Here is a 26,731-nt window from a genome sequence, read left to right on the forward strand (position 1 = left end):
AATCTGGTAATGACTCACTGGAGAGAGACTATGGGGGAGAGAGATCTGCTCTTCTTCAAATGCTAATCCACTTATTGGGAGAGAATAAGCATCTATGCCATTATAAATCACTGTTATCTAACACAGCTGTATATGTATTTTCTTGGGCTGCCACATGCAGGACAACAGTGCCCCATCAGGTGCAATATTTTAGCTTCGTTAGCAGACACATCTGTGCAGGAGGGCTTTGAGAAAGAGAAAGTAAAGCTTTTAAAGGGTTTTTGTTTTTGGGGGGTTTTTGCACATTGGTTTGTTTGCTTGTGTGCCCTTATGAGATGTGGGGGGGGAACCATCACTCTGTGGTGGAGCACATGTTTCGCAATCACAAAGTCTCAGGTTCAGGTCTTGGCAGATCCAGCTGGGAAAAGATCAGGTATCAAGTGAAGTGAAAGATCTCTGCCTGAGACCCTGGAGAGCTTCTGCCAGGCTAGATGGACGAACAGGAAGCTGCAGGCAGACAAATAAGCAGGCGAAGGTATTGTTATAGATTGGGGGGGAGGGGGGACCCAAATGAACTAATGAACATGCGTAGGTTGTGAGCAGAGTCTGCCTCGTGATGCCACTCCTAACCAGCAACTGTGTTAATTTTATCTCACATGGATGTCTGAAAGAATAGTGAGAGGCAGAGATGTATGTATGATCATTCATCTCCATTTTTTTTAATTCTGCTTTTAGAAATGTAACATCTTTTCCTTTCTTTGCAGGCCATGCCAATTTTTACAGAAAAGGAGAAGGCCGGTAAGTGACGGGGGACCCCCCCCCCCCCGTTTGTTTTTATTTTGTTTTGGTCTCTGCCCCTAACTTAATTTTTGTACAGTGTTGGTTTGCATATCGTTGGGGAAAGAGCTTTTCAAGAAGGTGCAAAAACAAGAAACCCAATAAGTAATATTGTACAACTGCAGGGTGTTTATTAGCAGCATTGCTCTTCCTTGCCAGGAAAAAAGTAGCGTCTGATTGTAGCAAAGATTTGTGAAAAGTTCACAACATGAACGGTTTTGTTAAACTGGTATGATAAGAGGCAATATGGTTGCTGCAAAAATTTTATATACTAGGATCTTGCTTTCTTATTGGTCAGTCTTTGATATCATTTGGCTGGCTGGTGGCTTAGTACTTCGGTGCTTTTTCCTGATGTGGCAGGCGAGGGGGAATTAACGGTGAAAAAGATTGGCACACACTTTCAGAAGGCTGGATGGCAACTGTGATCAGAGTGTATTCTCCACAATGTTGTACACAATATTTTAGACCCTAAATTTAGAGACTCTTTGTGGTCAGAGGTCGGGATCCCAAGCTTTTCATATTCCAGCTCTTTCCCTCTTTGTTCATTGAGCGTTCATCCTGATTTGTTCGCACGAAATTTGTGGATAAACTAGATGATGTTGACTGTTTCTTCTGATTTGTTTGTGGGAAGTTATATGACGTTTGTTGCCTTAAGCAATTGTTGTCTAATGCATTTCCCCAACACTTTCCTTCTTGCAAAAAGTCTGATTTTATGAAGAAAAGCAAGCTTGTTGTACATGAGTACTAAATCGGCTTTACTTGCAGTGAATCTGCTGGTATGTTATCAAATCCCTTTGGCAACAGTAACGTTCTGAAAGTGCCCAGTCTGTAGATGATGTAGGATAACAGTAGCTTGTGTCTGTTTTGACTCATTTTGTTGGTTACTACATTGTTCATTGTATCTACAAGGCTAGACGATTTTGTAAGATGTTGCAGTTTTCTTTTCTGTAAAAGGATGTTTTGGTAATCTGCTTGTTTACCACAATAGCAGTTCCCTGCCTTTCCTTGCAAAGAGCTTGGAGCAGTGTACATTTTTTAAAAAAAAATATTTTATTAAGGATTTTCTTGTTTTACAAATGTATATGCAATGTCTCTCTCGTATATTTCCATGTAACATTTTTACACATCAGTTTCGTTGTTGAGACATTAGGAAGAAAGTGGGGAGGTGGGCGGGATGGAGAGATGTGTGGGGTGGGGTGGTGATGTTTCTACTTAATAGAGCCATTGTGGTGTAGTGGTTAAGAGCGGCAGACTCGTAATCTGGTGAACCGGGTTCGCATCTCTGCTCCTCCACATGCAGCTGCTGGGTGACCTTGGGCTAGTCACACTTCTTTGAAGTCTCTCAGCCCCACTCACCTCACAGAGTGTTTGTTGTGGGGGAGGAAGGGAAAGGAGAATGTTGGCCGCTTTGAGACTCCTTCGGGTAGTAATAAAGTGGGATATCAAATCCAAACTCTTCTTCTTCTTCTTCTTCTTCTTCCTTAATATATGTAGGGTTTGGTGTCAGCGTCGTTTGTGCAGGTTCTCTGTTGTTCGCTTGTGCTCCTTTGGTGGTGAGAGAGCTCGGAGTTGGCATTGGGTGTGATTGTTCATTTGTGGTTGGCTGTGGTGGTCTTTGGTTTCCTGTGTGAGTGGGGTGGATGAGTGTTTTTGATCAGGTTAGCCATATTGATTTGTATGCTGTCCGTAGATTCTTGCCATTGTCTTTTTGGGCTGTGTGTGTGAGATGAAGGGGAACCATACAGAGGTGAAGGCGTCTTCTATTTGTCCCCGTGTCAGTTTCAGCATACTGGTTAGTTTTTCTAGTAGGGTTGTTTCCCATACTACTTGGTACCATTGGTCCATGCTTACTCCTGACAGGTCTCTCAAGTGTCTGGTTATGATGTTTCTGGCTGCTGAGAGTAAGTGGATTATGAGTTCTTTGTGGTGTAAGTGGGCATTGTTGTCTTGGAAGATGTTTAGTAAGACCAGTTCTGGGGTGATTTCTAGCACTTGCTTGGTTATCTTACCTATTTCTCGTATGATTGTTGTCCAGAAGTGTACATTTTATTATTAACTGGAGCTGGGTGACATCTAGTAGATAGAGACTTCCACAAGACCACACAATGAGCTTCATGGCTGACCGTGGATTCAAACTTAGGCTTCCCAACCCAAGTCCATCTGCTGCTCTACACGGGCTCTCAGTAGACACTAGCATCTTGAACTAGTAATTTTCTACTTGCACCTTTGATCTGCAAGTAGAAAAATACAGAGGCAATTAAAAGGGATCCTTAGCTGTTGGAAGCTTCTTTTAGTCTCTGATTTTAGCATCAGACACTGTATGATCCTCACGATGCCACCAGATGGTGAGTGGAACTGAAGACTATAAAGTGACTGAGTGATGACAAGATGGGTCAAGCCACAGTGTGTGAGCTCTCAGCAGGAAGGCCTTTTAAAAGTCACTGCCGACATGCTCTTCTGTCAGTAAACAAGATGCTTTTTTAAAAACTGCCTGGTGGGCCAGAATGTTTTAAACTTTGAAGAAAGCATTCAAGGCTGTAATAGCTTTTACAAAAGTATTTTGATTAAATTCTCTGCCCTTTTTCCTTCTTCCAGTCGATTTTGGCTTATATGGTTGGTAAAAGAGTCACAAGTGTTCTGCATCCACACTATTTTCAGATAATGCCAGAAGAGCTGATTTACTCTTTAAAGAAGTTATCTTCTTTAAGCAGGCACGGAAAATGCAAGGGATTCTGCTAAATAAATAAATAAATAAATAAATAAATGCCTTTTTCTCTCGGAAGGAGCTAAGCACAAATGTACACATCTTCAGAAAGAGACGGAAAATTAAGTTTTCAGTCTGCCTCAGTTCTTCCTCAGTTGCTTTCACCCCAGCCCAGAGTACAGATGTGGAACAACTAGGGGAAATAGCCAGGTATATTTATTGGCTATAGTGTAGTTTTATTGCTCTGGCTTGTGATAAGTGCTTTTGGCTAGCTGTAGTATATTTTTAAATGTTGTTTTTTGCAATTTTAGAAATGGTGGTGGTGATGATGTTTTAATGTTGTGGTTAATATTTATATGCCACCTTGAAAAGACTTGGTCCAGAAAGGCAGTCTAGCAGTTAAATCAGACTTCCTCTTTGAAGAAATCTTTGATCAACATGCACATGTTCAATATGGAGCATCCATGCATAGCACTAATATCTACAAAAGCTTCAATGGACTACAAATGTATAAGCAATGCAATCACACTTAAGTTATTTTTAGAGCAGGTCTTGCATGTCTGCAAAAGACCCAAAACATATATGCATTTCCTTGCCAAAAAAAGGAAGAAGATCCTTTCCCACTTCTCCTAGTTTTTGATACTGTTACCAGCCACCCCAATCTCTGCTGAGCAGTAAAAAGAGTCCAGGGTCTTGGGCCTTAACCATGTTCCCTGGGAATGAGGCACAATGGAAACCAGTGGCATAACATGGGTTGCCAGTTCCCGGGGTGGGGAAATCATTGCGCCCCCCCTGGTGGATTGGGCAGCTGTGCTGGGGCACACCAGAGGGGCGCTCCCAGAGCCCACATGGAGGGTGAACGGATCCCGCCTCCATCCACTAGGCCAACCTGCCTGCCTCTGCACCTCAGCTGCCAGGTCTCTGTGCCTGCCGTGGGGCCGCTGATTGCGCCCCCTCAAAAATGTGTGCCCCGGACCCCCACGCTGTGCCTCTAGTGGAGACTGTCACGTCTCTATGAAGTATTCTACCGCTTTACTAAATTTAAGATTATTGGGAGTCTTCCCCGCTCCCCATGAATTCATAACTCCGCTATTATATGAACTGACTTCCATAGGTTTTGGCTTTTGGCTATGTGTTGATCAACCTGCTAGCCTGACCAGCACTTGTGTTTCTCTGTCAAATGAGCATTTTGAACCTTTCCAGCTTGTCGCTCTGCAAAAGCAGTCCCAGCATTGCTTCCTGAACTGCATGGGTGACTGCCAAACGCCAATAAATTTTAATGGACATATTATTGCATTTGGTTGCTCCATTGGCATTTATGGGGTGGGAGAAAGCGTGATGACGGCCATAGTTCCCGGTTAACAGTTCATGTTAGGGAGCGTGTCAGCCTTCCTTTCTTTTTTAAGGAAGAGTAGAAAGTTTTAAGGGTTCTGTCTTTCAGTGAATTCCTTGCTGCTGCTGCTTTTTTTTTAAGCCTGTTGGTGAAACCAATAAATGCCCCTCCAGTTTAATATGGTGTCAGTTAGGCAAAAAAAAAAAAAAAAACCATACTGCATGAACATTACATGCCAACCATCCAGATATGCTTTGATTGAAAAGATTAGCTCGCTTGCTCTCCCCTCCCTTATCTCATCTTCCTTCTGTGAGTCTGATCCATGGAGGGGGCTTTCCCAGTGAGCCAGCATGAGCTGTCAAGTCGGGTTGACAGCCCTGAAGTCATAGGCAGGTTTGCTGGGCCTCTGTGACTTCCTGCTTCGCAAAGAAAGTGGGCAGAGGAAGCTAGAGGGCTTTGCTTTGGCTGAAGGAGAGTGGCAGATGAGGAGGACAGTGGCAAACAGGCTCTGCAGCAGCACCTTGGCTGGCATGGGCAGGCCAGAGGGCACTGGGCAGGGGCAGCAACTTGAACAAAATATTGTGAGGGCCCAGGTAAGTCCCACCCCACATAATTGATCATATTATGCAGTGCGCCCGCACCATTTGAATGGGAATGCCCATCAATTTTGTGGGAGCACCTTTATTAGGGGGGGCCAAAACCCCCTGTGGCCCCTAGGAGTTGGCTCCTATGCGACTGGGATTACAGCTGGCCAATGCAGCCACAGTTAAGTATGGAATGGCAGTGTGAGGGGGGAGAAGAAAATGTTAATTATGTGCTTCACAATGGAAGTAATGCAGACAGCAGTCTAAAGGGGGTTCCCCCCCCCATATGACCATTAACATTACTTAGATGCATCACTGTCAAAAAGGCATCAAGCACTTCTTTCTCAGGCTTGGGCTGCCATGGCAGCAACCACAGAGACATCAGCACTCATACTGTTATGTGTCTGTGCAGAGGAAGGGTTTAGGCCAGGGGTGGCTAACCTGTGATAGCCCTCCAGCTGTGGCGGACAACCATATCCATGAGCTCTGACCATTGGTCATGTTGGCTGTGGCTGATGGGATTTGCAGTCCCACATCACCAGCTAGGACACAGATTCATATTTAAATCATTGCATCATATTTAATCATATTTAAATCATTGTATGCAATTAGGAGGATAAAATCTGACAGACCTGTGCATACTGCCCTGAGGTCTTCAGAGAAAAAGTGAGACGCAGATGTGTTACATAATCAATGGGCAGTCCCTAGAAGAATCCAGTATTTGGGGGAGAGGCGAAATGCCTATTAGCTGAGCGACACCTTTTGTCATCTCAAAGCATTGACAAAGTACTGTCTTTGATGTGTGGTTAAAATCTTCTTTGTTTGCAGACTACATTGAAAAGGCTGTGAATATGGGTTATGCATACAGATGCAGGCATTCTGTTGGCCTTTTGGTGAGACGGTTTGCATTTATTAATTAATTAATAATAATAATAATAATAATAATAATAATAATAATAATAATAATAATAATTTATTATTTGTACCCCGCCCATCTGGCTGGGTCTCCCCAGCCACTCTGGGCGGCTTCCATCAAATATTAAAATACATTTAAAATATCACAGTTTAAAAACTTCCCTTATTTATTTATTTATTTATTTATTTATTTCACAGGCTTATATACAACCTACGTAGGTCTCATCCACACCACACCTTTAAAGTACACCCCCCCCAAAAAAAAAAAAATTGTTGGGAGCTGTAGTTCACTCCTCACAAAGTCACAGTTCCCAGCAGCGCTGACAAACCACAGTTCCCAGGATTCTTTGGGGGAAGCCATTTGTTTTAAAATGTGTTTTTACATGTTGGTGTGGCTATATGACCCTTCTCTGCCTAATTTCTTCCCACGGTCGTTAAAAGGGGCTTTCCAGCAAAACAGGGCAAGCAAGTGTAACATTTGTTTTAATACATAAATCAGCATATCACCTGTGCTACTGACTGTTTGGGAAGGTACCTGTAAGGTCCTCGGTTAGTTGCTCATGAGTAACCAGGCGAAACTCCGACCTTTCCTTAAGGAGTTTTATTGTGCATACTATGTACAGTGCAGAGCTAACAAGTTCATGTCTGTATCAAACGTCGGCAGAATCTGGGAATGGCCCCTTCCAGTTCTGACCCCAACGAAAGAGTTTCGGTATATGAAAACCCCGCCTCCCATCCTTTCGTTTCACCCCTCAAAGCCTTTGGGCCACGGAAGTTGTGTGCCTCTCTCATCGCCCCTTGGGCTAGGGGAGTGCAAGGTCTCTCTAGCATCGTCAGAGCCTCGACTCTCCATCCCCTGAAACCCATGCCCCTTCCCGCTGGAAGTCTCGCTGCTCCATCTGCTGCCAGAGGAGGTGCTGCTGGTCAGGTGGGGCCGGGGCTCTCTGTAGCATCCCGAGAGCCCTTCCACCACTTTGCGCTGCGCCGGGGACAGTTCCCTGACAGTACCCATCATAACTGCATTGCCAAATCAAGTTGAGAGGTGGGGCTTCTCCTTCTCTAGCATCAGTTATGATGCCCTCCTTTTTCATGCACCCTGAGTTCTCCCAGGAGTCTAACGAGGTTTGTTCAATGCAAGGAAGGCAATGATTGCTACCAGAAGAACTACCTTTGATGTACCATGCTGTCTTGTCTTTGAAGCTTTCTGCCTGAGTGCTGTACACTGAACAGAAGCAGGCTTGTGTTCTACATTCATGCACGCTCATTACTGAGAATTGTGCCTGGTGGTCATTGTTGGCCTGGGAATATTCTCAGCTACGTTTCTCCATCAAATCCAGATGGTCCTCTAGGGCATCTCTATGTGTTCAGAATGTTTTCATCCTCTGCTTGCTTGGAAGAAGGAAGCCTATGTCCTCCCTGTCATTCAGTGCTAAAGCAATAATCAGGACAAGAAGAATGCAGTTCTGTATTGCCCAGAGCCCGGATTTGGAAAGACTTTCTGCCAAATTCTTCTCCCTTGTCTAGAATACGAATATGCTTCCTTGTCCAAAGCTGTGATGTAACTAGCTAGCACTAGGTAAAATGAAAATATGTGTATGCCCTCAGTTTCAGCATGGTGTTGGGGAATGTTTTGGGAATACACATATGAATGACAAATTCTTCTTTGGTTTCTTTGGGTTAAGTTAAAGATGTCATGGTTTCTTTGGGTTAAGATAAAGATGCCATGTAGGTTCACGTTGCGACAATTGCAATAGATGCCTACCCATAGCTGCAGTACTGCCAGCCATAGCTCAGTCGCAAAACACGTGCATTACCTGTGAGAAATTCCCGGTTTGGTCCCTGGCAAAGGGCTGGGGAAAGACTCCTGTCTGAGAGGCTGGAGAGCTCTGCCAGTCAATGGAGACTACAGATGGACAACCTGCAGTCCTTGACCTAATTTCATGCAGGTGGCAAGGAGAGAACAAATGGTGAAGGGGTTAGCAGAGAGTGAGATATATAAAGGATGTCATGCTCACCTTTGGCCCTGCCCACTTGTGGCATGCGGCATGCAAGTGATTACGTCAATGGAAGGCAACCCTCAAAAGAAAAAGAAAAATGATTCCCAATCCCAGGTGTAGTCAACACTGAGCTAGAGTGATCAGCAGTTTGACTCTTCAGAAAGCAGCTACATATGTCAATAATTGTTGCTGGCGTCAGTCTGCCTCAAGAAACAACGGAGTGCTCTTCCAGGCGTGAAGTCAAACCGCTACATTGGCAGCACTCAAGTGACCTCCCTGGGGTGCAGGCCTGGGCAGTGTGTATGGAGATCTGGGCTGGCCAGTCAACAAGACCCCCCTCTTGGCCTTGCTGAAGTGGTCCAAAGGAAAGCAGAGCACCAGCTTGGTTGCAGGAGGCATACAAGGTGCCATCCAGCTGTCTTGGGGACTCCACTCTGGATTTGTGTAGGGTTTACTCCTTAGCCTTTTCTTCTCAAAGATATCCCTCAAGGCAGCAGAGGTTTCAGATCAGAGCTGTCCTTCTCCTAGATGGGCTACCTTCCCAGGCTGCCAAGTCCCATCTGTCCCTCCCTTCCCTCTACAGCACGTGCAGAAACCGCCTTCTTGATTGCTGGACCCACCATTGGTCTTGTCCACTCTGGAGCTTGTCTTCACATGCAGGGGAAGTCCCTAACTCACCAAGCGTTTGAGACTTATCGGCTACCCTCACCTGGTTTAGCTGGCCAGTCAAAGCCATTCCCAGGGTGTGGCCACTGTCACATGCTAACAGCTTCTAGGAGCTACAGGTGAGAGCTGAGTGCAGGGTGGGCAACAAAGGTGGGCAACTACTCCCAAAGGAGGTACACACCAGAGGCACTACCCCTCCCACAACACCCCATGCACCCCATATGCCAGTAAGCATTCTCAGAAAATGAGGTGTTGGGGGCATGGATCTTATAAGACTGAGAAGAGGCCCTGCAAAAAGTCCAGAAGCATCCAAGGTGCACACCTGCCCATGTTTCACCTAGTGTGAAATATTAATGTATTGCAAGAGAATGGCTCACAGGATCCTTTGGACCTCCCTCCTTCCTAAAAAGTCTTCTCAACTCCCCGGGTTTGTGTTCTTTTCAGTAATGCCTAGTTTCGTGAGTGAATGCTTGCCGGTACAAGATTTCCCCCCGATATATCCATTTGGCAGAATTGTCTCTTTCACTTACTTGGTGGTTTTTTAAAAAAATTCTGAGTAGTAAATGTCAATGGGAACTCCTAGCTGAGAACTGGAGCAATTCGAGTGTGTCAAAGATGCCAGAAAAGTATGCGTTTGGCAGCTGAGACTGGAGCACTGGAAAGGTGGATATTTTTTTCCAAAAAATGGCATGTCAATCAAATTGGAAGGAAATAATATTGGATTCTAATGAACTCCAGATCCAGAGCATGAAGGAAAGAAGAGCCCAGGGGTGGAAATTCAGCTCAGAACTTACCTAATTCACACTTTCTGAAACAATATGAGAACCGAAACTCAGCTATCTTTCTGAATTTGCACTTCTCGAAATTTGCAATGCAGTTCTCTAGCCAAGTAATGTATATAAAAATGCATACGCTAGTGTAAAGTGTGCCTTAAAATGCATGTTTTAGTGAAAATAACACGTTTTTACGTTACAGAAAATTGCTTTGCAAAAATGTACATATAAAGCAATATTGCATACAAAATGTGACTATGAGCAGAATTTCACACAAAAATACTGTGGACCTCTGCTCTTGCAACATAACTTTCTTGTTTTCCTCCTCCATCCTTCCCCACATGCCCAGAATCTTCTTCCAACTCTCTTGGGCAGATTTGGGTTGGGGGGTGGTGGAGGTTGAATCTAGGGGAGTAGAGGAAAGAGATGTCCCATTGCATAGTCAGCTACACTGGTGCAAGGGCAGTGTTGGATACAGGCTCATAGATTATAATACTCACCGCTTCCTGCCTTAAGTGCTGTTGTTTTTTACTGAACCCTTTAGATGAGGGGTGGGGGGGCTTTTCTTCTGTTGATGGCCATATTGCATCAGAGACAATCTGTTGGGTGAAGTGTGATGATAGTGGGCAAAGCCAAAATTGGGGTCATCCCAGTTTCTCTCTCCCTCTTCCTTCCAACGCACTGGCCTGCTGGGGGGAGGACAGATCACTCTTGCCAGAGATCTGGACTGGCCGCTTACAGAGAGCTTTTTTCCTCTGCTGTCCTTCCATTGCGCCATTCTTTTCTCTCTTTTTAATAGGATTCCTTGCAAGAAAAGGGAAAAGTTGACAGCTATGCCCTTGCTTTGGAGTCAGAGTCGGTTGATATAGCCACCCAGCCCATTGATCCCCATTGTGGGGTGGAGAGGAACACCAAGCGGTGTATTCGCTGTGAAAAGGTTGTTAAATGGGGGTAGATTTCCTCTGCGCTCTGCAGTATTATTTCTAATGAGGCAATGAATACCACACAAAAGAAATCACAGGGCTGAGATGGCAGGTTTGTTTTCATAAAGCAAGCCGGAATATAAAACCCGAACAGAGTCAATTACACTTAGATAGATTTAAAAGTCTGTGAGAGTATTTTTTTTACTTTTTTATATTTATTTATTTATTTATTTATTTATTTATTTATTTATTTTGGTCAAAGTTAAATGTTACCGTTTAAGTAAGCCAAGCTAGCTCTCTTGATCCCAGGAAAAGAATTCCACATCTGGAAAATCTTTACTGCATCTGTGTTGGGTTTTGAATGCTTTTTGTTGCTTTCTCCACCAGTTCCCATGACTCCCTTACCTCTGTCCTGTTTTCTTAACAGGAAAACATTTTGTTGCCCAAGTACACTCTAGTGCAACTAAAAATAGCACGATCATTTCATTTCCTGGGATTCTGTTACTTATCCTCCTTACCGATGTTTAAATCTAATTAGAGGGATACAACTCCCCCCCCCCTTTCCTTTCCAGACATCCTTTGAGATTCATCAGTGCAATATGATGCAAATCATATTAATATAGGCAGTTACCTTCAAGGTAGGTTGTGTTTTTTTTTGCAGATATTTACAATCATAATTTTAACAACTGATAATGATCTGTCCTTAGGCAGGGGTTCCTGTAAGATGATAAAGAATATTACTGTTAATAATTAAAATAGTCCCATATAAATAGTCCCATAAAATAGTCACTACATTTGTGGTGAAGAGATGTGCACCGCATATCACCTGTAGTTTCCCAGTATTAAGATATAAATAATATTTAAGATATAAATGATAAGGTGTTTATTTCCTTTTGAAAGGTAAAAATAAAATAAAATAAAATAAAATGTTTTTTCTCCAACACAGATAATGATAAGCACATCCGTACCACACATTTAAAGCACATAGCTTCCCCCCCCCAAATAATTATGGGAACTGTAGTTTGCTCCTCACAGAGCTATAATTCCCAGCATCTTTCACAAACTACAGTTTGGCAGAAGATGCATGTTTTAAATGAACATTGAATATATGGTTTGGATGTGACCATTGTTCTGCAAATGAGTGCGCCTTGTTCACCTTTGTGGCGGAAAAGATTTTAGCTATGCATGTGGTTGACTTCTTCTTTTTTACAATAGCTGTCACTTTGTGCGTGTAAAATCCTACGTCTTTTGTGCTTTTCCGCTTTCTGGAAACAATGATTTTGTTATGACATACTAGTATGGGCTGAACAATAGCGTACCCATTCAAAATAGAGACTGAAATGGATACACAGCATAGCAAAGACTTGACTAGAACCAAAAAGGATTTAGACAAAATGTGAACAGCCTAGGGGCATTGCGGAGCATTGTGGAGCTGCCTTTCTGCAATGCTCACTGGATAAAACCACGCACTGGGAATGGTGTCCACAGATGTGGTTATCTAAAGCTGCAAGAAACACAAATGTCCTATCCCAGAATAATTCCTTAAAAGATTCTATGGGGCTCCTCTGAAACCAATCCAGAGCAAACATTTTGTTTTTGTTTAGCCTCATTGTCTAAGCAAAGAATCGCTTCTGCTGTTCCAAGGTCTCCTTTTACCAAAAATGGACAATGATTTGTGTTGTGCTAGAGAGGTCCAGGTGGTAGCTTCACCTGGGTTGTCCTGTACATCCTCTAGCTATTTTTCTTTCTATTATGCATTCAGTGGAGGAAAAGGAAACCAAACACTGCACCAAAACACCAGCTGAGCCAGTCATCTGCTCAGCACTTTCTGACGTTTACAGAAAAATGCAGCCAGAGATTGTGTATGTGGCTCTATTTCGATAATGGGCTTCGCCTTGGCAACTGGGGAAATATTAATGCACCCTGTGAAACAATTCTGGTTCCTGATTAACTGCAAAGGTGTAATAATTGTTGTAAGGAATACACCAGAGTATGCACCATGAAGATAACTGGATAATCCAGGGGTAGCCGATGTGGTGCCCTCCAGATGCTTTTGGATTATTATGTATTTATTTTATTTGCTACATTTCTATTGTGTCCTTCCTCCCAAGGGAGCCTAGGATGATGTACAATACTTGCAATTCCCATCACCAGCCATGCCTGCTGGGGCTAATGGGTGTTGGTTAATGCAGGGTGCAGATCATTGCTCAGTGAGCGCTGGCCAAGAATGTGTGGGATTGATCTGGAGACATTTGGCATGATCAAGGCAACCTTACAAACATCATTGCCTTGACTGTATGTTGATGCTGCCACAGAGACCCCCTGCATGGCAGCCATAATATGAGTACTGGTTGATATGCACACGCACGCACACAATTATATACCATTTGGGGCAGTTTCACAAATTCATTTATTGGATGATTGGGACCTCTGATTGCTGTTCAGGATGCTTCCCACAATGCTCACAAGCAAAACAGAACTTGCATGCGCATGGACATAACCTTCATGCTGACACCATAATTAAAGCCTACACTATCACATTTCACATATTCACTTTCATGTATATTGGGGGAAACCACATACAGCCAAGAAAATTACACACACACACACACACACACAGTTCTACCCAGATAAACTTGTGAAGCCATCCTGGGTAGCAATGATTCTTCAACATCAACTTTGTTGGACTGGTCATGTTGTGCGGATGCCTGATTATCATCTTCCAAAGCAACTACTCTACTCTGAACTTAAAAATGGTAAGCGTAATGCTGGTGGTCAACAAAAGAGGTTCAAAGACTCTCTCAAGGCAAATCTTTAAAGATGTAGTATAAACACCAACAACTGAGAAACACTGGCCTGAGAGCACTCCAGTTGGAGAACAGCTTTTACCAAAGGTGTCATGGGCTTTGAAGATACTCGAACTCAGCATGCAAGGGAGAAACGTGCTAAGAAGAAGGCACGTTTGGCAAACCCTCACCATGATCAACTCCCACCCGGAAACCTATGTCCCCACTGTGGAAGGATGTGTGGATCCAGAATTGGCCTCCACAGTCACTTACAGACTTACTTTCAAAAGCGTGTTTATGGAAGACTATCTTACTTGGCTACAAGTGAACGCCAAAGAAGAAGAAGAAAATTAAGTTGTGACCTGGGCACAAAGTAAAAGTGCCCCATGACTTTCCCAGCAGGTGCCAACCTCTTTCAACTAACTAATTTTGCTCCAATTACCCTCCATTTGTTCTTATTACAAATGGTATTTCTGGTCACAGGCAAGTAAATACAGTTAAACACACACACAACACACACACACACACACACAGAGAGAGAGAGAGAGAGAGAGAGAGAGAGAGAGAGAGAGAGAACTTGTGGGGTTTTTAATTTTTTTTACAGCAACCTAGCAGGATACATAGACATTATTTACCCCCAATTTATAGTTGAGAGATTAAGGCTTGCCTGAGGCCCCTATGATAAAGATGATATTTGCTCTTGGGTCTCCCTGGTTCAAGGCACAGTCTCTTAGCCGCTGTGCTGCACCAGCTAAATGGAATAATATGTCAACAGATTTCAACTATTATAAAGGCTGCTATAAAGAAAATGGGAAACGGTTTCCCTCAAAGACATATGGCTTAGAATGCTGGAGTATAGATATAGCTAAGATCATTTTTTTTAAATAAGCCTTGACCATAACAGATGGACTAAGGAATAAGATGCTATGGGAAGATAGTAGCATCTCTTGTGCTTTAATCTAGATCTGCATCTCTGTGGCCGTTGACCTCTGTCATCCCTTCCAGCCTGATGATTTATGTCTCTAGAGCCTGACTGTCTGATAAGCTTTAGACAAGGGATGAGTTGCTTCAGCCTATCTGAAATGTATCTTAATTTCTCTGCTAGCCAATCTTGCTTGCTCCCTCCTGTCAGCCGCCATCCCTCCCCACACCACATTTTGTTGTTTCTCTCAACATATGGAGGTATCTGCTAACACCAGGCTTGTGTAAATTCTTCCAGGCAAACTCTACGTACTATATACGTCTTCCTTGCAAAGCTGCTAGATTGCCTGGATCCATTGTTAGAAAGTGAGATATGAAAGCTAGGAGCTAATTGGCACCTTAAACCTAGGTTATGGGTGCAACAATGGAATGTCTAGGCATGCTTTTTTATAACAAGGATACAAAGCTGAAAATGAATGAACTGCAGCTAAAATATTGTGTTTATTTTTCACATGGTCTAGTCCTTCCCCTGACCACCCCCCTAATATTCTTAAGAAGGCCTCTTCTCCAGTCTTCAGAGTGTCACTGGAAGTGGGGAGGCAGAAAAAAAGGTCCTCCTTTCCTTCCACTCTGCAGTTTTAAGCTGAAATCTGAGGCTCAGAGCTCAGAAACTGCTTGCACTTAATGAAATTCCTTGTCGCAAAATGCACCTGGAACAATGGAAGTTTTGAACACTGCCTGAATCGTGCAGGTGCTGTTCAGGTCCATGTCCACCTCGCTTCAGCAGTTAGGCACCAATGAATGGTTTCCAGAGCATTCTGTAGGCCACAATACAGTCACTGGATGTGCGCTTTAATATACCAACTGCAGTGGACTCATGGCATTGCTGTCAGTGCCTGTCTTTCTCAGAGTACTGTTTTTATCCTGCTCTGCCTCAGGGTAACCTTAAACGGCTTTGGACTGCAATACCTCAAGGGCAGCCCTCTCCCCATATAAACCAACCCAGACTCTGCAATCATCATCTGAGGCTCTTCATTGTGTGCCCTCTCCATGAGGTCCAGAGGGTGGCAACACAAGAACGGGCCTTTTCTGCAGTGGCTCCCCGTGTGTGGAATACTCTCCCCAGGGAGGCTTGCCTGGTGCCTTAATTATACATCTTTAAGTGCCAGGCAAAAACATCCCTCTTCAACCATGCCTTTGGCTAATTAAACAGTATATAGCCTTTTGAATGTGCTTGTGGGAGTGGGTTATTGTTTTGTTTTGTTTTGTTTTTACTTTAACTATTCATTTTGTGCTTTTATCCTGTATTTTTACGTTATGAACCACCCTGGGATTTTGGGATGGAGAGTGGTACAGGTGGCAGCCATTGTGCATGGGGGTTCCGTTCCTGGCCCATGTGCATGGTGGCAGAGTATGATAAGCCCGCCATGCCCCACTTTTGTCTTGATCCAGCAGGGCTCTTCTCTGTTTGCTTGTTTCTACCATTTTCACATGCTTTCAAATTATGGTGCTGGAGGAGACTCTTGAGAGTCCCATGGACTGCAAGAAGATCAAACCTATCCATTCTTAAGGAAATTAGCCCTGAGTGCTCACTGGAAGGACAGATCCTGAAGCTGAGGCTCCAGTACTTTGGCCACCTCATGAGAAGAGAAGACTCCCTGGAAAAGACCCTGATGTTGGGAAAGATGGAGGGCACAAGGAGAAGGGGACGGCAGAGGATGAGATGGTTGGACAGTGTTCTCGAAGCTACCAACCTGAGTCTGACCAAACTGCGGGAGGCAGTGGAAGACAGGAGTGCCTGGCGTGCTCTGGTCCATGGGGTCATGAAGCGTCGGACACGACTAAATGACTAAACAACAACAACCATTTTCACATTTTGCCCCTTACATTTCTCATATCCTCTTTAATGGCCCACTGGCAGAGGAATAAGAGTGCAGGGGGAGCACACCTCCCTGGCAGCGTGATCCCAGTAGGGTGCCATCGTAGCTGCCCCCCCACCTGCACTGAGTGCCCCACCCCCAGGATGTGCACCAGCCCCACCCACCCTGCTCTCCGCCCGCCCCCCTGGTGCCGGAGCATGAAGCTGTATTGGCCTGTTTTCTCTTTCTACTATACAACTCTTCTTTAAGCAGGTTTGTGTCTTTGCATACACACCATACATTTAAGGCACATTTTCCCCCAAAGAATGCTGAGTATCATAGCTTGCTGGTCACAGAGCTGCAGTTCCCAGCACCCTTAAACTACATTTCCCAAGATTCTCAGCAGGGGGGCATGCCTTAAATGTGTTTTAAATGTATTGTGCGTATGCAGCCTAAGTTTCTCAGCCAGGTAATATTTCTTTTGTCAGCCCTCTCTCCCCCTTCCACCATTCAGTTTGGATTTATTTCTATTTTCTTTCACCTCATTTTTCCTATCCTTTGCATCACCTTAAGTAATCTAATTCTCTGCATTGGTTTTCTCCCCCCCCCCTTTTTTCCCCTTTTTTTGGAGGCAGGGTAGTCTTCAAAATGCTTATAGACGCTTATCATTCCTCCTCTGCCTCAACTCCATTAGCTGTCATTTGGCTAAGCTGGGCATATTTTGCTGGGTTAATGCTCCCTAGTAAATCAAGCCCTTCAGCTTTTAAATCATTTATGCTGCTCTTATCTGAATTCCTTCTAACTTGTTGACATCTTTGTGGTATTGAAGAGCCTGAAAGCGAACAGTGAAATCTAGGTGTGGCTTCATTTATGCTCAGGGTGCCCAGCCATATCCCCCCCCCCTTTCAGGTGGAATGCTCAGTATTTTCGCTGCAGCTATTTCATCCTGCCATAACAGTGGGCACCACAGGAATGGGGCTCTCGGAATCCACAAAATAAAAACTGGTGTATGTCACAAGGAATATAGCATGCATACAAGGGATATATACCAGTATATGCACACACTCGTCTACTTGCCTTGCAGGATGTGTTCGGGAGAAGAAAAGGCTAAGGAGTAAATGGTACGAAAATCTGGAGTGGAGTCCCTAAGGCAGTTGGGTGGGGCATTGTATGCCTCCTTCCAGCAAATCCAGCAGCCAAGCTGGTGCCAAACCTTTGCTCTGCTTTCCCTTGGGCCACATCAGCGAGGCCAGGAGAGGGATCTTCTCGTCTGGGCAGCCCAGGACCTCCATCCACACTGCTCAGGGAGGTCACTTTGGTGCTGCAAACAAAGTGGTTTGGCTTCGTCCCCTGAGACACACCCCATTGTCTCTCAAGACAAATGGATACTAAGCTCTAACCATGCAGCTTTGCTTCCCTTTGGGAGGAGGTCACTGGGGGATTAGTTGCCTATTGCCATGTTTGCATTTATTTACAAACATACTGGTTCAGCGTAGGTGGGGACACAGTTTAAGCACCCTCAAAAGGAAGCCAAAGGCTACTCTTCTCTTTTCTCTAGGGCAGTGTTTTTCAACCTTTTTTGGGCAAAGGCACACTTGTTTCATGAAAAAAATCACGAGGCACACCACCATTAGAAAATGTTAAAAAAATTAACTCTGTGCCTATATTGACTATATATAAAGTAATTCTCTTGAATTTTTTAATTTTTCCCACGGCACACCAGGCAACATCTCGCGGCACACTAGTATGCCACGGAACAGTGGTTGAAAAACACTGTTCTAGGGAGACAGCCAGCACCCTAAGATCCTTCCAGAGCCCAAACCTGTCTCTTCATCTCTCTTCATCTCATTCAAATTGCAGTCTGTCCTTTATTTCCGTACATATACACCTATAAACACCTTGCTATCTCCCCCTGGGGGAATCCAGAGGAGTAATCTCAGCCACCACCTAGATTTTACTGCCCATTTTAGCTCTCATGCAGACGCATTGTTTGAATTTTACAAGCTGTAAACACTCTTTGGTCAAATCTAAGAGGATGCTCAGGTTTTGCTTCACGGTAACCCACACTGATAGCCCTACCAGCAAAAATCTAATGGAATACATATGATTAAAATATCACCCCTCTCACACTTCTGCTTTTATTTAAATTGGGTGTTGCAGACATTGGACCTGGAAGCTCTGGTCTTCTCTAGCCAACTGCTCTGGAGCAGGATCATTCCATATATTTCACCTCTGTTTCCCCCCATACAGTGGGCAGAACTATACAAGCTGAAATATATTCCTAGCAGTGGACAGAAAACACTTAAGCAATAAAGCTAGAGACTCTGGGTCAATGGGTCATCCTTCCTTACAGAGTCAATCTGGCACTTGCACAGACAAGCCCCAACCTTGTCCCTCCCAGTATGTAGCAGAAACAACAATTGCCATTGGACAATTGTGCAGCTCTGACCCACCAGATAAGCCAGTTGTGGATCTGGTTCTATGGTTTCGTGATTCCCATGAACATCAACAAAGGGACTCACGGTGCTTGTCCTAAACTATAGAACTGAAATGAAGAATGCTTAGAGTAACCAGGAGTGGATTTTTTATGTGTGAAAGGACTGTGAATTCTTTTCTGGTCACTCAAAAAATATTCCTGTGCCTGGAGTTTTTTTAATTCTAAGTCTCTGTCATTTCCACTAGCCCATGGATGGTGCATCAGTCAGATGAGTGGGGTATAAATATTATTATTATTATTATTATTATTATTATTATTATTATTATTATTATTATTATTATTATATCATGGAATAGGACATCTCTATTTTCATCTGAGAAATGTTGGAGGGTGTGAAGGTGTAGGTGAGCTGCTGTTTCCACCTACCCTGCATGGCAAATGTTATTTTTCTTTTTAATACAGCTGCTTTGTGCAAACGCAGCTCTGCACAAAAGCACTGTTTTAACAACAGAAATACCATGAAGATGCCTTCAGCAACACCCAGTGGAAAAAGGCAGTCTGCATCCTTTCCTTTTGGCTGATGAAAAATAAAACAGCCACTCAGTGAAACGCCACTGCCCATGTAGAAAAACCCACCCACACAATGCAGTTCAGTACATCCACAGTTAAGTAACATGCACATTTGTATGGGGTTTTCTTCCCTTATCAGATTGGGAAAATATGGATTTAGCAGGGGGGGGTACCACTTGGATGAGAAGGACATCATGAGGACACACTGCAAGAAACAAAACAAAACTAGAGACACAAACAGCTTCAAAACCACATTAAACTCCAGTGCGGATGCACCCATAAAATCTTAAAACAGAAACCACTTCTATACTGAAAAATACATGAGGACATAGATCATGTATGATGACCACCACGCATGCCATTTTAATCTCTCTCTTTTGCTTCTTGAAAGAACTTTCATTGTAGGAAACTGAAAACATTTAAATCAGTCTGCATTTTTTCTTCATGCAAACACTGCATGGATATGTTCAGTTGATGCTGGGTATATCATTGCTCATAATCACTTTATTGTGGGTAGAAGTACATTTTCTAGCTGATGTGATAATCACTGTATTCATTTTAGGATAATTGCCTCTGACTCTTAAATGGTTCAGTGTGGATCTTTGCTATGCTAACCTTACTTGAAAGTGGGAAAACACATTGTTTACTATGAGAAAAATTAGCTTTTGGAATTTGTTTTCCATAAGCAGTTAGCATAAGTTTTGGCTGAAAAACTAGAGCATGTTTGTATAACCCAACTCAGACGCAGAATATGTGCAATCCCTCTAGACAGCTTTGTTTGTGCTTTCTCAGTTCTATGCATATACAGTGTTTTTGCAAACCTGCGCAATGAAGCTATTTGCAACAAAGTGATTTCAGCACTCTTACAGTTCTTCTTGTAACGTTTCTGCTCTTTGAATGAAATTGATGCACAGTTTTTTGTAAGCTCATGCTGCTTGGAGAATGCAATAATAGTTTTTATTTGTTTACCTATGATCATTTCTATATAATGTACACAATATCTCTCAGCGACATTAAACATTAAAAAACTTCCCTATACACGGCTGCCTTAGGGTGTCTTCTAAAGGTTGCATAGTTACTTTTCTCCTTGGCTTCGGGGGGGAGGGGGGAGGTCACATAACTCCATACCCTCCAACATTTTCCCAATGAAAACAGGGACTTCCTAAGGTAAAGTGGGACATTCCCAGATCAAATCAGAAAGTGGGACAGTTTGTGCAACTCTGGAAAATAGGGACACTTGGAGGGTCTGGTTTTGGTATTATAGCTTACAGCCAGTGCTGGGCCAATCCTTTTGTTGGGTTTGAAGGAGAGGTGAGAAAAGTATTTCCTTTTCCCCTTGGAAAGAGGTGGGTTAGGATCTTTAGAAAAGTGGTGATGAGGTGGTGGAGGGGAAAGCATATGACCCTACTTGAAACCTCTTTGGGACTGAGCTGTGCGGCTTGTGGGAAGTCCCATTGAAGTCCCAATGAAACAATACACCTTGGCTGAAACTCAGCCGCCCGGCTCTGTTTTAACGCTGCTTTTGTAGGTGAACGCGCTCCGATTCCACTGAAGCCGTCTCCGCCACACATGGCTTAAATGAATGAAGTTTTAATAACTTCCTTCCTGTTCCAAGGACCCTGTTTTAAGCTGTGGCACCAGTTTTCAATAAATGTCCCATTTCCTCTCATTAATACACACAACTTCAAAAGCGACTGCCAGCAATTTGGGCGAAGCTAAGCGGTTCTAATTGTTTGAGGATGGCTTAAGACTAATTACACGAGAGCAGCAGGTGAGGCCACCGGTGAGCCAGGCATGAAGGAAATCGGCAGGACAACCTGACTGGCCTTTATAAAGGGTTAGAGGTTTGTCGGGAATGCTTGGTTTGTGCTTTTGTGATGGTGGTCTTGCTGCAGTTTCGCCTTCCTTTTCAGCTGCAGTGCGAAGAGATAGGACTTTCTTGCCATGTAAATCATTCAGCCTGTCCATCAAAATTAGGCAGCAATCCAGCAGAGCACTTAGACAACAGTCTTCTTTCAATGGGGTTTCTTTGCAAAATAATAATAATAATAATAATAATTGACACTAATCTATCGCCTTGGCAGTGTATCGAACTAGCACTGTGGAATATGCGGTCGATAGCAAGTATAGAAAGTGACAGAGGCTTTCTTCTGACACATTTGGAACAGGGGATGGCGGTGCCTTTTTCAAAATAGCACGAACTGAAGTGCTCTTTGGCTCTTACATAAATCTACCATTTGGGGTTTAGCAGAGAAGAAAAGGCAATTACTGGTATACATATAAAAATCTGCCCAGGTGGAATGCGTGGAGTGAATTGGGTTTGAGGATTTTGCCAGGATGGGTGTGGCAGTCTGGACACAGAAATGACTTTGGGGGGGGGGGGAACCGACCACAGCTTGCAGCACTCTTGTGGCCCACCGCAAAATGTTGCTAATGGGATAATTCCAGCATTGTTTTTTCTGTAAAGTTAATCGTGATGATTTGCATTCAGTAGTAAAGAAACCGACAGTCTCTGCTGTTTGCACATGAATGGGTGGGTATACGCAAAATAAAGTCTCAGAGAGTGCAGCATGCGGAGGACTCACGTGATACTCAAGGATTCAGATGCCCAAGGATGTGTGCACATTCCTTACATGGAGAGCGCATTGCTTCAACAGGAGCGGGAAGAATGGAGTGCCATAAATACTTTTCTTTACTATGAGGGCTTTTAAAGTGGAGAAAGCAGGCTGCGTATTCTGCCTTGCACTTTAAAACATATGTATTTTTGTTATATTGAGGATCTTCTCACTGGATAACTATAGGCAGGAAGAAAGGAAAAGCAGACCGCCTTCAATGAGACCTGAAAATATCATAGGACTGTATGTTTGTATGCTTTGCTTCAGTGTTAACTGGGAAACCAAACAGTTAAAGGGAACTTTTTACTGCTGCTCCAAGGCATTTTCAGAGGGGCAGGGAGGGGCAACTGAACTTTTTTTTCTGTGGCATGGCAAAACCCATGTCACGTTATTTCATAGCCGGAAGATCTACATTACAGTATATAAGCTGTACTTAAGTTGCTTGGCAGAACTACAAGCTATGCAGGTATTTTTCTGCAGCCTATCTGCTTTCTGTTTGCAATTTGCTGGACTGGATTTTGGTGGATGAAAATCCACACCTTTGCTGCTGACTGTGGGCATAGATGCTTAGTATATTCCCTTTCTGCTGCATGATTCTTTGTGCCAGCAATGGTTTCTGCATGCTAGAGTGGAGAACCTCTATCTGTTGTAATTTGGGATGAGGAAGAAATTTGATTCAATTTACATTTAAAAGCGAATCTTCAAAATTCACAACTCTCAGAATTTTGCAGTTCAGTTCTCTAGCTAAGTAACGGTAGGACAGTGCATATACCTAGGGGAAAGTGTGCCTTAAAATGCATGCTTTAGAGAAAGCAATGTGTAAAAATGCATCACATTAGGGGAAGTTGCTTTGTAAAATGTGTATATTGGGAAAACATGTGTGCAATGATGTGTATATTGGGAGAAATTCACACTAAAATGCTGTAGAATTTTAATGAGGACTTTTGCAATAAAATTTTGCAACAAAAATTGCAAACCAATGTGAAAATGGGTACTGAATTTAAGATTGGAAAAATGAAAAACAGAGAAACCAAAATTAATAGATACAACTATAGATACAACGTTGGTATTTCTGCACTCACTTTAAAAATAGTTTTAAAAACACCATAGAACTACAGTGTACTATTTTTAACGATTGCTGCCATTTATTGTCAGTGCAAACTGTACCTGGGACCTGATCAATAGAGTAAACATGTGTAAAATTTGCCTGTTGACATGAAGGTCCTTTATGACCCTGACTTGTGATATGTTGTGAAACTACAAGCGAAAAACATCTACATAAACTAAGTAATCCTAAGTAAGGATAGATTCTACGCACACACGCATACTCCTATCTGTCCTCCATCTAGGTGTTATAAGAATTCTAAGGTCCCAAATATAAAATAGACGTTCATAAATTTATAAGGCAAACACCTACATAAGTATATAAACCATGTGTCTAAAATAGTACAAGGAGAACAACCCTGAAGTCATTTTGACTTTCCCAGTGACCTCAAATATTTCTCTGCAAGGAGGAAGGAAATGGGAAAACCTTGCCATTGTCTTTTACTTACCTGTCTTAAGGGTGTACTTGTGTGGGTGAATAGGGTGAGCCTGTGGCCTGGATTCAGGAATTGATTTACCATCACAAGAGTGGCCAGGCTGCCCAGGTCAAGCAATCAGTGACCATTAACAGATATCCTGGCAAACAGGATTTCTGCTGTAGACCGCCTCCTGTGATGTATTTCTGCTCTAGCCTGCCTCCTTCTGTGATGTATGCAGGGCCGTCTCGTCATAGGGGCTGGGTGGCGCATACCGCCGGCATACCGGGCGCCCCCTCACCAACCTGCCCCCACCCCCACAAGCGGGCGGGCGGGCGCTCCCGCGCTGGCGGGCAAGCTGCAAGCCGGCCACCCTCTGGAGCCCCAGCTAGAGTGCTGGGAAGGGTGCGCAAAGCCCCACGCCGCTCCAGCACCACGCCCCTCACCCCCCGCTCGCCCACCTCATTCCCACGCTGGCCGCCCCTGGGGGATGAGGGGCGTGGCGCTGGAGCGGCACGGGGCTTTGCGCGCCCTTCCCAGCGCTCCAGCTGGGGCTCCGGAGGGCGGCCGGTTTGCAGCGCCACGCCCCTCATCCCCCGCTCGCTCACCCCCCCTCCCGAGGGGCGGCCAGCGCGGGAGGGAGGTGGGCAAAGAGGCAGCCCGCCAGAGGCGCTGAGGGATTGTTGCGCCACGGCGGCCGATCCCTTTAAGACGGCCCTGGATGTATGTATGATGTTTTGGGGGGTGGTCTCTGGCTACAGGGTGAGCAACTTCAAAAGTCTATATAAGGGCTTGCACACCATTGTTCTGGGTCTTCTCCTGCCTCCTGCGTGTGGCAGTGGGCACCCTGTTGCAACAGTTTAATAAAGATCAGGCTTACTAGCTGCTTTGCTTCTCAATACTCTCTGGTTGGCCTCTGTTATTTTCTTCTACAGATAGAGAACCTACATAAGGACTCTATATGGGCTCTTGGATACCCCATAAGGGATAAAGGAGCAGGGTTTTTTTAATAACATAGGCAACCAAAAAGTGTTATTAGAATTTAAGGCCACAATACGACCATGCAAAACAGAAACCCTCTCAAGAAGGACCTGTGAGGGGTGTGGCCTGGGTAAAATTCAGAGGGCCTGACAGAAAAGCCTTGAGGGCCACATTTTGCACCCACACCTGAGCTTCCTTGCTCCTGTTTTTTGTGGTTCGCTATCCTGAGTGAAAGAAGAGCAACTGCAGCCATCTTTTTTGTGGTGCTCATCTGTTTATTTTATTCCTTCAGAACCCTTTAAAATTCCACGTGTAGTTCAGGCATGGGTATCCAGTGAATGATTTTTACTGAAATGAAGTCTTAAAATGCTGCTTTGGTGAGATGTACATTTTCGCCAGAAGGACCAACAACAGCTTTTGGAGAACGACTTCATTTGGGGAAATGATATGGGAGTGGGAGAGAAGGGAGAAGGGATGTTGGCCAGCTCTGAAAAGCCCCCACCTGCACCAATATTAATACAATCTCCTTTGTAGATCCCTGCAGCATATCAGGTTTGGCTCTAATATAATCAAGCCTCGATGTGCAGCAATGGATGGCATATCCATTTTATCGCTATATCAAAGTGAGTGATTGGATTATATTGCCTTTGGAGAGGTGCACTATTTTTTTAATTATTTCCACAGGGTAAGCAAGCTAAGGCACTTTCATTAGGCTGCAAAGACAAAAGACTTGACTCTATCTTTTGTCTCGATGGAGTCATCAGGGATTGCAGGCGACATCTGTAACTAGGATATTGCTCTTGTGGTTCGGTGTCTGGGTGGCAAAAAGGCCACTTTACATCTGTGAGTATGCTTGCTTGCTAGCAAGCTTATTAAAAATGCAGTTTTGCTCAGAATGCTTTTTTAAAAAATCCTTCCAGGCTAAGGGGAAAATAAGATTTTGTTTTCTGAATGATGAGATAATCCTGACAAATCAAATTAACGTTTCTCCCCACCAAAAGAAAAAGAAAATGGATTAATTGGGTTTTTTAACAAAGGAGGGAAATTTGGAGCATATATACACACACAGAACTTATATTCTGCCTCCCAGTCTGTCTCCCTTCCCACTTCCTAAAACTACATGCTTATCACAGAATAAGGCCCATTCTTTGTGTCAACTGCAGTAGAGATGGCCCTTTATGATTCAGTCCCTTTGCTGATAGGTGAAACTTGGATTGCTCGGAGATGGCGTTTGACCCTGGGATATGTGAAGTAATAATAATGAGGGGAAAGCCTTTGAGCATATGCAGAGTGCCCACCCTCTCCACTATCCTTCCCCATGTACCCTAGATCTAGGGCTTCCACAGATGGGCAAATTCACACCATCATTTCAGCCTACAACACCGACATCTATAAAAGTCCATAATGACTATAGCAAAGGTGCCCTATACTTCAGTAGACCTTTGGTGCATCTAGTATACCATTGTGGTGTAGTGGTTAGAGTACTGGACTATGACCTGGGAGACCAGGGTTCCAATCCCCACTGGGTGACCTTGGCCAGTCCCTGCCTCTCAGCCTGGCCTACATCACATGGTTGCTGTGAGGATAAAATGGGAAGAAGAAAGAGAAGGATGTATGCCACCTTGGAGGAAAGTGAGGATATAAATGTAATCAACAGAAATAAATATATCCCAATAGAATCATAGAATTCTAGAGCTGGAAGGAACCTTGGTGGTATTTTTGTCCAACCTCAGAAAGGAAGGCATGGATATAACCAGGGTGTTTTGGTTTTTTTTAGCAGGGGGTTCCCTTACTTTTTAAAAATTAAATAGAGTGGTACCTCGGGTTAAGAACTTAATTCGTTCTGGAGGTCTGTTCTTAACCTGAAACTGTTCTTAACCTGAGGTACCAGCTAATGGGGCCTCCCACTGCTGCCGTGCGATTTCTGTTCTCATCCTGAAGCAAAGTTCTTAACCCGAGGTACTATTTCTGGGTTAGCGGAGTCTGTAACCTGAAGTGTCTGTAACCTGAAGCGTCTGTAAGCTGAGGTACCACTGTAATTTTATGGGGGGGGCTGGTTGGGACTGGAATGAATGCCTGAACCAAAAATCCGCGTATATCTGTAATCATTGTCTGCTTGAGTTAATTCATCACATCTTACATTTAACCACTGCCCTGGGACAGGGGGTAGCAGTGTGACTGAGCCTGCAGTAAACTAACTAACTAACTAACTAACTAACTAACTAACTAACTAACTTTGTGGTGAGTTCCCCCACCCCTTTTTCAAAAAAAACAAAACAGCACTGGATATAACTTTAATAAATTAAAATAATAGAAATGAATCTGTCTGGC

At 43.8% G+C, this 26,731-nt stretch overlaps 1 protein-coding gene across 1 annotated transcript in view; it reads left to right on the plus strand.

Annotated features, from left to right (window-relative positions):
- The window catches only part of LOC117053516 (rho GTPase-activating protein 7-like), a 240,487-nt gene that overhangs the window by 89,144 nt on the left and 124,612 nt on the right, over positions 1-26,731 (plus strand). Inside the window, 1 exon segment of the mRNA XM_033161343.1 lies at positions 744-777. Coding sequence (XP_033017234.1) covers positions 744-777 — 34 coding nt within the window.

Source organism: Lacerta agilis, chromosome 9 (assembly GCF_009819535.1).
Source record: "Lacerta agilis isolate rLacAgi1 chromosome 9, rLacAgi1.pri, whole genome shotgun sequence".
In the NCBI taxonomy this organism is placed as follows: Eukaryota; Metazoa; Chordata; class Lepidosauria; order Squamata; family Lacertidae; genus Lacerta; species Lacerta agilis.